The 12,863-nt window shown below is 38.5% G+C and overlaps 1 protein-coding gene across 2 annotated transcripts in view; it reads left to right on the forward strand.

Annotated features, from left to right (window-relative positions):
- The window catches only part of LOC135112873 (ubiquitin-conjugating enzyme E2 W-like), a 103,693-nt gene that overhangs the window by 83,518 nt on the left and 7,312 nt on the right, over positions 1-12,863 (forward strand). For both annotated transcript variants that reach the window (XM_064027804.1, XM_064027803.1), the window contains 3 exons: positions 5,034-5,136; positions 10,312-10,467; positions 11,103-11,178. In XM_064027804.1, the coding sequence (XP_063883874.1) occupies positions 5,034-5,136; positions 10,312-10,467; positions 11,103-11,178 (335 nt within the window). The remainder of the gene's footprint in view (positions 1-5,033; positions 5,137-10,311; positions 10,468-11,102; positions 11,179-12,863) is intronic.

The raw sequence follows: 12,863 nt of genomic DNA on the forward strand, positions 1-12,863 counted from the left end.
CCTACGTGCAGCAGTGACGCCTCCTCGCCTTTAAGCGTATCTCTGCAACCTCAGGGACAGCCGCTCTGCTCTTGTGCTGTGCTGTGTCGGCGCCTCTCTCTCTCTCTCTCTCTCTCTCTCTCTCTCTCTCTCTCTCTCTCTCTCTCTCTCTCTCTCTCTCTCTCTCTCTCTCTCTCGCTCTCTTTTTTTTTTTTTTTCAAGAGTCTTCACGTTCTAAACTTTCCCTCGTTGTTCCTCTTTCATTTCTCTCCTCTCGTTATCACTTTTCGAGTCCCTAAGTTTTGTTATTTCCGACACGAGAGGCGAACTTAACTCTGAAATCTCGTTGCAGGGAATAGGAAAAAAAAAAAAAGTTAAAAAAGAGGAACAATACAGAGATGAGTGAAATACATAATAATACGTAGGAGGAAAGGATACTGCACTTGTTAATCTGTATGGATGTTCTCTGATGGAAATAATAAGTACTGACTCTAATACTACGTGTGGGAGGGATGGAATAGAAATTAAAGAGAGGTCAGTAGAATGTTGAGGAGGAGGGCTTATATGAGGACAAAGTAGAATGTAAAATGTAGAAATATGAGGGAACAGGGTAGAAATGGAGAACAGGGTATAAATGTAAGATAACAAGATAGTATGTAGAACAGAACATAATATTAAGACGAATGAACGTGATGGAAATGTACGAGAACTGAGGAACAGGGTAAAGGTTTGAAAAAAATGCGATGTAAATTGAGATCGGTGAAAAAAAATTAGGAGGAAAATAAAATAGAAACTGAAAGCAAGATAGAAATGTAAAGGAAGACGATAAAATTTGAAAGAATAATATATAAATGTAGAAGAAAAGAGAAACATGAAAGAGCAGGATAGAAATGTAAGGAAAACAAAATGAAAATATAAAGGAATAGGATAGAAATATACGTAGAAGTGAAAAGAATATCAATAAACAGGATAGAAATGTAAGAAAGCAAACAAGATAAGAATACAAAATAACGAGCTAGAAGTAAAGAAGGAAAAGGAAAAGAACATCACCTAACAGGATACAGACATAGAGAAACTGGAGAGTGGGGAGGTTCTCGTCGTGAAGTGCTGGCGGGAGTGGCTGGCGTGGATGGTATTGTGTTGATGGTGATGGTTATTCGTACCCTCACACTCACCCTGCCTGTAACAGCTCGTCCGCCCCACGTCTCTCAAAGCTCACTCACCTTAATGGAATACGGAGCCGCGAGCTGTCTTCGTTATTCCACATGAAGCTGGACTAAGGAGTAAAGGAGTCCATATTTTTACTCCTCTGTGTATTGTTCGCTGTGAGAGACGCTGCCACTGCTACTAGTCCATCATGTTATATTGTCATGGGTAAATAAGGTGTGTTTTTACCTGGTAGTCGCTTAGTTTGCTCGATTCCAGATGCCTTCCTTGTGTTAAGCTTGAAAAGGATGCCCCATTTAGTGAGACGCAGTCATTCGATTAAGATTACCATGGTATATTGTCAGGGTTTAGGTAATTCTCGTCTTTACTTGCAAGTCCTTTAATTTGTTCGATTCCTGATGCTTCCTTGTGTTAAGAATCAAAAAGGTGCTCTAAATAATAATAATGATAATGATAATCCTCGTGTTGAATTTGAAATAGGGTGTTTCTTATGGTGATAATGATAGTGACAATATTTTTTTCTTTTTTTTTATATCTGTATTAGGGACCATATTTACAAAGGTTACGGCATCTTATCTCAACTACTTTTTACACGCTCTGCTGGAAGTTATCGAGACTTTCAAATATTTTCCATGATTCTAGTTGTCGCTGAACAAGGATTCTGCATCATGAAGAGGAACATCACTAAAAGCATAACTGATTATCTGCGTAGCCTTTGATAATAATCATTATAAGAGCTGAAACCTTTCAAAGCACGGAACTGGGCTGAGATCAACCTTTAATGCAGGCAGCCTTGTGTAACTGTAGAAATGAAGTGCAGAGGAGAGGGTTCCCAGTCCCGCCGCTCCGTCCCTTTCTGTCGCCTTTTGGCCATTATTCTGAAACACTTGTGTTCGCACCTCAATTAATTTCCAACGGCTCTAGTTGAAGAAACACGGGTTTTTAAAGATGTTTGTATGGTTCTAGTGACAGATGAACTTGATTTTTGCATTATTAACAGTAGAAAAATTACTGAGAATCCGGGTTATTATCTCGATGACCTTTCAAAATAGTGGTGGGAAGAGAGCTAAGCGTTTCTGATGCGCCGGGAACAGGAGTGGGCTGGCAGTGTTCCGCCACTCTAGCTGCTGAGTGTCCCCCAGCCACGAGGGAGAATTAACAAGACTAAAGGGAAAAATGACTAACAACTTTCATAGCATACAATTGCAGTTGACGTTTAAAATTGCGGTTAGTTGTTGTTGTTGTTGTTGTTGTTGTTGTTGCTGTTGTTGTTGTTGTTGTTGTTGTTTTGTTGTTGCTGTTGTTTTGTTGTTGCTGTTGTTGTTGTTGTTGTTGTTGTTGTTGTTGTTGTTGTTGTTGTTGTTGTTTTGTTGTTGCTGTTGTTGTTGTTGTTGTTGTTGGTAGTGGTGGTGGTGTTGCTGTTATTATTATTATTGTTGTTGTTGTTGTTGTTGTTGTTGTTGTTGTTGTTGTTGTTGTTGTTATTATTATTATTATTATTTATTATTATTATTATTATTATTATTATTATTATTATTATTATTATTATTATTATTATTATTGTTGTTATTATTATTACAAACTCAATGTTGTTGTTGGTAGTGGTGGTGGTGTTGCTGTTATTATTATTGTTGTTGTTGTTGTTGTTGTTGTTGTTGTTATTTTTATTATTATTATTATTATTATTATTATTATTATTATTATTATTATTATTATTACAAACTCAACTTTCACACAACGTACAACTGCAGTGGACGTTTAAAATTGTATACAGTTAGTTATTTTTTTCATGCAAATCTTTTAAAAAGTTTGGCACACACATTCTATTTCCGCTACACGCTTTCCCTCAACGCGTCTCCTCGTTTTTGTTACTTTGACCTTATTTTTTCTACCCTTTTATGTGATTTCCATAATGCATTGATGTGCCTGTATGCAAACATGAATGAGAATGTATCAATTCATATATTCCCACGTACACGCACACGCACATTATAGGAGTCTCTGGGTCAAACAGCGAAGATGTGTTCTTAATCCCATCATTTAAATGGTTTTCATAATACACCAATGGGGTTGTGTGCATACATTCATATACTTTTACACACACACACACACACACACACACACACACACACACACACACACACACACACACACACACACACACACACACTTACCCTATAGAACTTTCTGTGTAAAAGAGTGAAGATTTCTGTTTACTTCCACCATTCGTACGATTTTCATAACAAAATAACCTTGATGCATACAGTCATTCATATACACTTACATACAGACACACCAACAAAATTTTCTGGGTCAAAAAGTGAAGATTTGTACGTCTTTCTATCAGCCGCCCAGAATTCCCTCACAGCGAGACCTGAGAGGCAGTGGTTTATCCAGCTTTCTGCCATTGCTCACAGTTCCAGATCTGAGCGGCGCGTCTCCCACTATAGACCACATCACGCCAACTTACTGTCCCTTAACATGCCCGTCACCCTCTGGAGCTCAGGCCGCGTTGACTCAGCGCTTCCCTGACCCCATCTCTTGTCCCCTCCTGGTCTTTTCGCTCTGTTACTCTCCTGCGTGGCTCTATACTTCCTTAATTCACCCCTGTATTCTCTCAGTAACCCTTAGTCTGCTCTTCTTAGCAAGCCACGTCGATTCTCTCCACATCTTTAACGAAAAATCCAGTAATAGTTAGGGTTCTGACCTTCTGGAAAAGCCTGCTCTTGATGACCGAGGAAAGCCCAGTGGTAGTAAAGATTTCGGAGGCAGGCTGTGGTTGTGGGGTCCCAATATTCCTGCTCCGTCTGGCTGTGCTCACTCCCGTCTCTCTGCGTCGCCTAAGAGAGATTTTCGTCCCCTCACCTCAGCGCCCGTATTCTGAATCACTTCTGCGCCATACCTCTTCTACTTTCAAAAAGCTCTAGATGACGATGTACGGGTTTTCAAGGGTATTTGTATGGTTCTAATGACGGATTATCAAGATTCCTACATTATTAACAAGATAAATACTCCTGAGAACCAAGCTGGTCATCTCTGTGGCCTTAAAAAATAGCCAGCGTGAGAGCCAAACGTTCCTGAATACGGCACCAAACAGCGCAGCGCGAGGTGGTTGCCTTACTCGCACAGATATCGTTGACGGCTTTTGCTCCAGTTTTCCAATAATCGAGGGTCGTTTTCTGTCCGGGAGGGAAGAAGTGGCTTTCAGACGAGTTTACTTTTGGTGGTGGAGACGATTTTCTTGTTCCTTTTCCCTTTCCTTTCCTCTTCTCTTCTCCTGTTCTTGTTTTTTTCCCGAAGTCTTCATGATTCTTTAGTTTAGCTCTGTTAGATTGGTTTCTCAGCCTGTCGTTATTGTCAAGCGCTCACATCGGTAGCATTATCAGTCATTCATTTAGTCTTGTTCATTCATTCATCACTCTGTCCTCACTCCTGCCAGAGCCCATCACTCATCCAGTCCATAAGTCATTCTAGTCCCAATAGTAGCAGTGTAGTGAAAGCAAACAGGCTATTCTAATATTACGTAGTGTAGTGAAACCAGACAGCTTATTAGAAATACATGAAGATCTGTTACTGTTTTAAATTCCATTCAATCCCTCGTTAAATAAATGTCTACAGGTATTGAGGAGTGTTGTGTTATAGTGTACAGTGCAGTAGGTTATAAGCCGCTCTTAACATACAGGCAGACTAGCAGGCAGACACAAGACCACAGGAAGTCAAAACCGAGGAAGAGGAGGAGAGCAAGGTCGTGGAGTTAGCAGCATTAGGTTAATTGCAGCGCTTTCAAATCAGGGTCGTGTGTGGAGGCATGCCGCTCCATTTAGAGATTGTGAAGATTACCCGCTTAACTGTCTGACACATGTTTCCCTGCCTCTCTCCTTCCTCAGGTGGGTGGTGCACATGGAAGGCGCCGCCGGAACTCTCTACGAGGGAGAAAAATTCCAACTCCAGTTCAAATTCTCACCCAAATACCCGTTTGACTCGCCTGAGGTAAGTGAAAAGCCGCCAGAGGTCCCCCGTGTTTCTCTATCCGCCGTGACTATTCCCTGGTTTGTTTTGGCGTCTTTTTGTCAAGGTGGTGTTTGTCTTCGCCGCCTCACGTACGCGTCTGGAATGGAACTGTTGCTTCGCTTTCCCAGGGTTTGCCTTTTTCGACTCTTTGAAGCTCCCACGTCAGGTTTGTGGTTCAGAATTGATTTCCGTCTTTCCACTAACGAAGGGAAGGGAATTTTTAAAGACACGTGATGATCTTCCTTCCCTTTTACCAACACTCTTTTCTGTTTTAAAGATTTCATAGTTTCTCCTTTATGTATTTTTTTTCTTTCACGAGCAAGATCCGTTCTCTTATTTCCAGTAACGAAGGAAACTGGAATTTTTAAGCTACGTGATGAAGTCTCTCTCTCTCTCTCTCTCTCTCTCTCTCTCTCTCTCTCTCTCTCTCTCTCTCTCTCTCTCTCTCTCTCTCTCTCTCTCTCTCTCGTCTTTGATATTCCTGTGTCACGTCTGGCGCAGGATGAGTCTTCGTATTTCCACAAACGAGGAAGCTAAATTTTAAGGATACACTGTGAATGTTTAACAGCATCCGGCATTTGGAACGTATTCTTAGGCATTTCCACACCGCACCTTCACTAATTTCAAAAGGCTCTAGTTGAGGTTACACGGGTTTTCAATGGTGTCCTTATGGTTTTAGTGACAGATTAACAAGATTTCTACAATATTTACAGGAAAAACGCTCTTGAGAACCCGGCTAATCATCTCTGTGGCCTTGGAAAATAGTGTTGGTGAGAGAACACAGTGTTTCAGAAGACAGGCCGTATGCTGTAGCCCAACCTGCGCCTCTCCCCTCGCTGTCTTTGTGAGTCACTTGTCCACTGATGATTGTGAAAATATCGATGGGAAGATCCGTGTCGTATCTCTCTCTCTCTCTCTCTCTCTCTCTCTCTCTCTCTCTCTCTCTCTCTCTCTCTCTCTCTCTCTCTCTCTCTCTCTCTCTCTCTCTCTCTCTCTCTCCAGTAATTTGGCAGGATTCCCTCTCCCATTTATTTCACAGCCTTTCATTATGAACGGAAAAAACATCCACTCATTTTTTCACTTTTATTATTATTATTATTATTATTATTATTATTATTATTATTATTATTATTATTATTATTATTGTTGTTATTATTATTATTACTATTATTGTTATTATTATTATTATTATTATTATTATTATTATTATTATTATTATTATTATTATCATTATTATTATTATTATTATTAAATACTTTCTAATGTATAACTAGAATCATGCGTAAATACAGCCTTGGAAAATCTTGATAAATAGAAGTCCTTGCTAAACTGTCACTGCAATCATGAAAACACACTTGAGAATCCAAACAAATATTAAACTCTCGCTTAACCATCACTGGAAGCATGAAAACACCCTTGAAAATCCTTATAAATTGACTAGAATCACGAAAACACTCTTGAAATCCTAACACACTATCGCTCATACCATAAAAAGACCCTTTAGAATCATAACAAATTTAAACCTACCGTAAACTATCTCTAGAATCACACACACACACAAAAAATAAATAAATGAAATAAAAAAAAATAAATAAATAAATAAATAAAAAAAAGTTAAATCTTAACTTCCACCACTACTGCTACTGCTACTACCTCCACTCAAAGCATTCGAGATGAAACGCCTTGAAAAATATTAATAACTTCCACTACAACCTGTCAGAAGTACTCGAGATGTGACGCCGAAACGTTTAAGAATACGGCCCGGGGAATTTTAATACACGTGTAGCTTCGCTGTTCCAATAAAGTGCGTCGCCAGCAGCCCAGACTCATAGTAAATACTGCGTCACTCCCACGCCTCTCCCTCCCTCGTCCCTCCTCCGCTCCTGCCGAGGCCTCCGTGTTCCAGACGCATACTTGTCATGGCTGGCTCAGAAAATTGTGTTGTGAGAAGAAAGGGGAAGGAGGGAAGAGGGAGAAAGTATAGATAGATAAATATATATACGAGTAGGTAGAAAGAGATGGAATATAAAGAGGAAGAGAAGTTGATGTATAGGTAGAAAGAGAGAGAATATAAGAAAAATGGAGGAAGTTTAGGTAGATAAATTGATGTAGAGGTAGAATGAGAGATATTGTAAGGAAGAAAGGAGAAGAGAAGAGTGAGAAAATATAGGCAGATAAATTGATGTATAGGTAGAAAGAGAATATGAAGACAAGAGGAAAATATACAGATGGATCAATACGAGAAATTGATTTTTTTTTTTTTATGTAACAGGGGCACCGGCCTGGGATAACAAAAAAAAAAAAAAAAAAAAAGATAAGCCTCTGAGATGCCAGTCCCTTAAGAAAGATCAAAAGTATCAACCAAAACTGGAGAATAAGTGTCCTGAAAAAGTTCAAGTCATAGGAAGGAAGAAATACAGAAGCAGGTAGAGGATTACAGGAGATAGAAAGTTATTAAATGAGGCGACGAGCAAATACTAATAAATAAATAAATAGACCGTTGAACAGAACGTTGAACAAGAAGGGAAGAAAATAATAATAGGTAAATATATGGATGCGTAGATAGAAAGAGACATGATAATAAATACCGTGGCCATAAAGTAACATTTTGACAACGTAACCCACTGGAAGGAAACCGGCGCTAATAATAAAAGCAGCTCGTTATTTTCACCGCCTCACTTGACATTATTACGTGCGGAGGCCCTTCATTACGGCCTTCCCACGGTGTCAGGTGAGCTGGGGCGGCACAGTGTGGCGGCTTCTCCTTTGCCGTCACGTCACATTTTCAAACGCTTTGCTCTCTCACAACGACTATTTTCAAAGGCCACAGAGATGACTGGCCGGATTCTCAAGAGCGTCTCCCCTGTTAATAATATAAAAATTTAGTTATTCTCATGTTTATAATGTAGAAATTTCGTTATTCTGTCACTAGAAGCATATAAACACCCTTGAAAACTCGTGTGACCTTAACTAGACCCTTTTGAAAGTAGTGGAGGTGTGTGCAGAAGTGTTTCAGAATATGGTCCCAGGGCTTCTATTCCTGGGCTGCGTATGGGGGGGGGCAGTGTGTGAAAGAAGACGTAACACCATCGCGAAGTTAAGTCAGCGGAAGGAAGAGGCTCACTCACGCTAGACTTGTCTCTTTGCACATGGAAGGATCCCCCACGCCACGCCTTGATGTTTTGCTGCCAAAGGAACTCCTCTGCCGCGTTACTGAATTTCTGGTGCTGCGGGTCAAGCATGCTGAAGGAATTCTTGATGTTTTTTTCTTGAGTTGACGTTGATTTATAGATGATTTCTGCTGTGTTTTAATTAAGCAATATAATCGTGTGAATATATTTTTGGTAACCCTTTACACACACACACACACACACACACACACACACACACAGAGAGAGAGAGAGAGAGAGAGAGAGAGAGAGAGAGAGAGAGAGAGAGAGAGAGAGAGAGAGAGATTTCTGAGAATCGTCGCAAGGGAGTGGAGGTAATCCCACAGTTAATTGAGAACCGCCGCACCGTGGTGATTATTACTGAGGGAAACTGTAGGTTGGGACAGGCCTGGCACACCTAAGCGTCCCTCGGCAGAATTTTCATGCGAGAATCCACGTCGTGGCACGCAGTCAGTGGGACATTAAAGCGTTCGGGTATCATGGAAGTAACATTAGCCTACTCATTTCTAGACATTGACACTTATTTCTGGACAAAATATGGTGCCTTTTCAAATTATGATCACAATGAAGGGATGCACACTGAAATTAATAAGCTGAATGAATCTGAACCGAACCTAAACCAGCTTTACTTATCCCGCAGATGAAAACGCTAATGTCGTTTCAATATCGTCCAAACGTTTTTTTTTTTTTTTTTTGTGTGTGTGTGTGTGTGTAACGCAGGACCGGCAGACCCTTGTCTAGTCACGCGCATGTCCCAAGGTTCATGCCGGAAATGGCAGCCACGCAGATACTGAACTAAGATGTGACTTATTCAGAAATCCTTGGAATGTCTCCTCCCATCCGTCTTGCGAGAAGGGATTACAGAAGGCTATTCCCGGAAAGCAGGATGAGCAAAGAAAGCATCGCCGAGGAAGACAAAAGAGAGAACAGACAGCTTGAGGACACGAGTGGCGCCTGTCCATGTCTTTTTAAATTTTACATACCTGCGTTTAGTGCTTTCATCCCCAGAACAATGATGTCATGTTGGTACTTAACATTTTACCCATTATGCCAGTCAGAACAACACTGTGACATGTATATAAGGTTACACTTTTTTTTTAATGGTTTTAGTGACAGATTAACAAGTTTTCTACATTATTAATAGGAGGAACACCTTTGAAAACCAAGCTAATCATCTCTGTTGCCTTTGAAAATTGCGGTGACCGTGAGAGTTTCTGAGTACCGGTCTGTCTGACGTGGCTGTGACTGAGTAGAGCGGTGCATCTGAGGAAGCGATGCTCTGCTATGTTCGTGGTTGTCTGCTCGGCCTGAACTGATCACCAAAGGGAGGGTGTTTGATTAATAAAACTGTGAATTAATTACGAATCATGTTATACTTCAAACGTACACGAGACCTTGGGAAAGCAGTGACTAGTGTTGGTGGTTAATTGGTTTCCTCTGATCAGGCTGTTGGGTGAGTGACTTTAAGCTTTAATGCCATTTCAAGGTCATTTCAAGAACATATGACCAAACTTCTGCATAATAAAACCTGAAACGTACGAATTGTGAATTATTTCTTTCTAGATAGAGTATTAGGTAATCTATTAAATATTTGTTACACAGAAACTCGATGTTTGCTGTCTTTGTTTCAGTAAATTAAGTAGCAGTATTTTTAACACTCTCTTTTAACACTGTCTCTTATTCAGATTATTGAGATTACAAGTATTTTTTTTACTAACTTTCACGGGTGCTGCCTTAAAATCAGTGAGTTGTGTTGTATTTTGTAAAATTATTGGTCTAAGTATCCAGTTTCCTACGATTTCAAGTTGGAATAGATAGATTTTACATGTTTTAAGAAGCCACCCGGATTTCAAGGACTAAACTCCTAGTCCACCTCAGGATGAAGAAGCGGGCATCCACAGGCATCGACTTATCTACCAGTAAACATTTTATTTAGCGAAAGGTTTCCTCTGAGCAGCTTCTAAAGTGTGTGTGCTTCCTTCAGGTGATCTTCGTGGGTGAAAACATTCCCATCCATCCCCACATCTATTCCAACGGACACATCTGCCTCAGCATCCTCACGGAAGACTGGTCCCCGGCTCTCTCTGTGCAAGCCATCTGCCTTTCCATCATCTCTATGCTCTCTTCATGCAAAGAAAAGGTTAGCAGGAACTTTTTTCATACTCTACATCAGTGTGGTTCAACAAGAGGCCCAAGAATTGATATTTGATTTTAATTAATTAATTAATTTATTTATTTTTTTATGCAAGAGGAGCACCAGCCAAGGGTAACAAAATTTATGTATAAAAATGCCCACTGAGTTGCTAATCCCAAAAAAGAATAGCAAAACCTTTAACCAGAACTAGAGAAGTGGCCATTAAACATTCTTATATTGATTAATTCTATATGAAAAAAATAGTATTTTATGACTAGTTATGTTTTGTGAAGTAATTTTTAATGGCCCTCGACTTTTAAGTTTGCTGAAGACATTGGACCCATGCTCAAGACAGATGTTGAATTTGTAGAGAACTGCAACACACATTTATTGTATTATGTATGTCACAGTGCATTAAAATACCATGTGTTTGGTTTAGAAAACCACACACTGTATCTTTCATAACTTCTTTTCTCCTACATTTATGCATCCCATTTTCCCTCATTCATTATTATTTTATATCTATTGTTACTTTCATTATCATCCATTCCTTTTCTTCCCTTTACCCTCATCTCAGCTAATCACAAATTGGTCTTTACCAAATTTCTTTCAGTTCATTCATATACAATGAACTCTTTCAGAAGCGACCACCAGACAACAGCTACTATGTCAAGACCTGTAGTGCCAACCCTAAGAAGACCAAGTGGTGGTATCACGGTGAGTTCTGTGCCTCTTGTCGTATCTTGATGTGGGGAGCTAAGCTAAGCAGACCATGGCACATTCATTTCTTCACAGTCCATAGTGTTAAAATGTGCCATGTTCTTAGAAATATTGATTTGGTTTTAAACATGCTTCTGATTGTTTGATTATTTATTTTGATGTTTTTATATTTCTTTAAATTTTGTAAGAGGGACACTAGTATAGGGCAAAAAAAAGAGCAAAGAAAAAAAAAAGACCCATTGAGGTGCCAATCCCCATAGAAAAGCCAAAAAGTATCTTTCTAAATTGGAGAATAATTGTCTTGAAACCTCCCTCTTGAAAGAGTTCAAGTTAAGAAAAGGAGGAAATGCAGAGGCAGGCAGGGAGTTCCAGAGTTTACTAGGAGAAGGAATGAACGATTGAGAATACTGGTTAACTCTTGCATTAGAGAAGTGGACAAAATAGGGTGAGAAGATGCACCAGAGATTCTTATGAACATCATTTATGAAATATGTTTTTTCATTAACCTTTTCATTGCTATTTGACAAATCACTCCTGAATCACACAGCACTCCCAGACATTGCCTTTTTTTCTGCAGTCACTTCTTAACATTATACTGTGCTGGCTGGCTAGACATTGGAAAATTTGTTTTTAAGCATAACTTTTCTCTTTTTGTATGTGCTTGTAAAGGTTTTGCACAGAGCTTTTTGTTCATTTTGTTCTGTGAATTCCATATCACAATGAAAGAGTTAAAGTGGAAATCTGCATGTGTGTCCACATCCTCATTTTCAATACAGTCAGCATCAGCATTAGAATCTGCTTATACATATTAATCACATTTAGTGTTCACATTTACATACGTATCCCAGCATCAAAAAAACGTGAATACTGGGAATACTTGGAAATGTTTACTTAAATTATTAACACTAGTTCCTGCAGTGGACAATGGTCTGTCAGATTCACAACATGCAGTTTCAGAATATATATATGTATATATATATATATATATATATATATATATATATATATATATATATATATATATATATATATATATATATATATATATATATATATATATATATATATATATACGAGTATATATATATATATATATATATACACACACACATTCATAGATACATACACACAGTGCATTGCACTATGCTATGACTGAAATATCTTTGTACACTTGTCATTTACTGTGTGAGTGCTATCTGATTCTCTCTCTCTCTCTCTCTCTCTCTCTCTCTCTCTCTCTCTCTCTCTCTCTCTCTCTCTCTCTCTCTCTCTCTCTCTCTCTCTCTCTCTCAGTATGCTTATTTTATTGATGTATTTATTTGCCTTTTTATAGTTTTACTGGATTCAGTTATATATATATATATATATATATATATATATATATATATATATATATATATATATATATATATATATATATATATATATATATATATATATATATATATATATATATATATATATATATATATATATATATATATATATATATATATATATATATATATATATATATATTTGGACACTGCTCTTCATCAGGGAGTGTATTCCACTAATCCAGTGCTCTCTTTTCAGAACAGGTTTTTGCATATCCTTTCTTCCTTTTTCTCTTGTTAAATTTTATGCTTTATTCATGTAGTGTGTGTGTGAGTGTGTTTGTCTTATGAGAATATTAATTTGTG

This window comes from Scylla paramamosain, chromosome 24 (genome assembly GCF_035594125.1).
Source record: "Scylla paramamosain isolate STU-SP2022 chromosome 24, ASM3559412v1, whole genome shotgun sequence".
In the NCBI taxonomy this organism is placed as follows: Eukaryota; Metazoa; Arthropoda; class Malacostraca; order Decapoda; family Portunidae; genus Scylla; species Scylla paramamosain.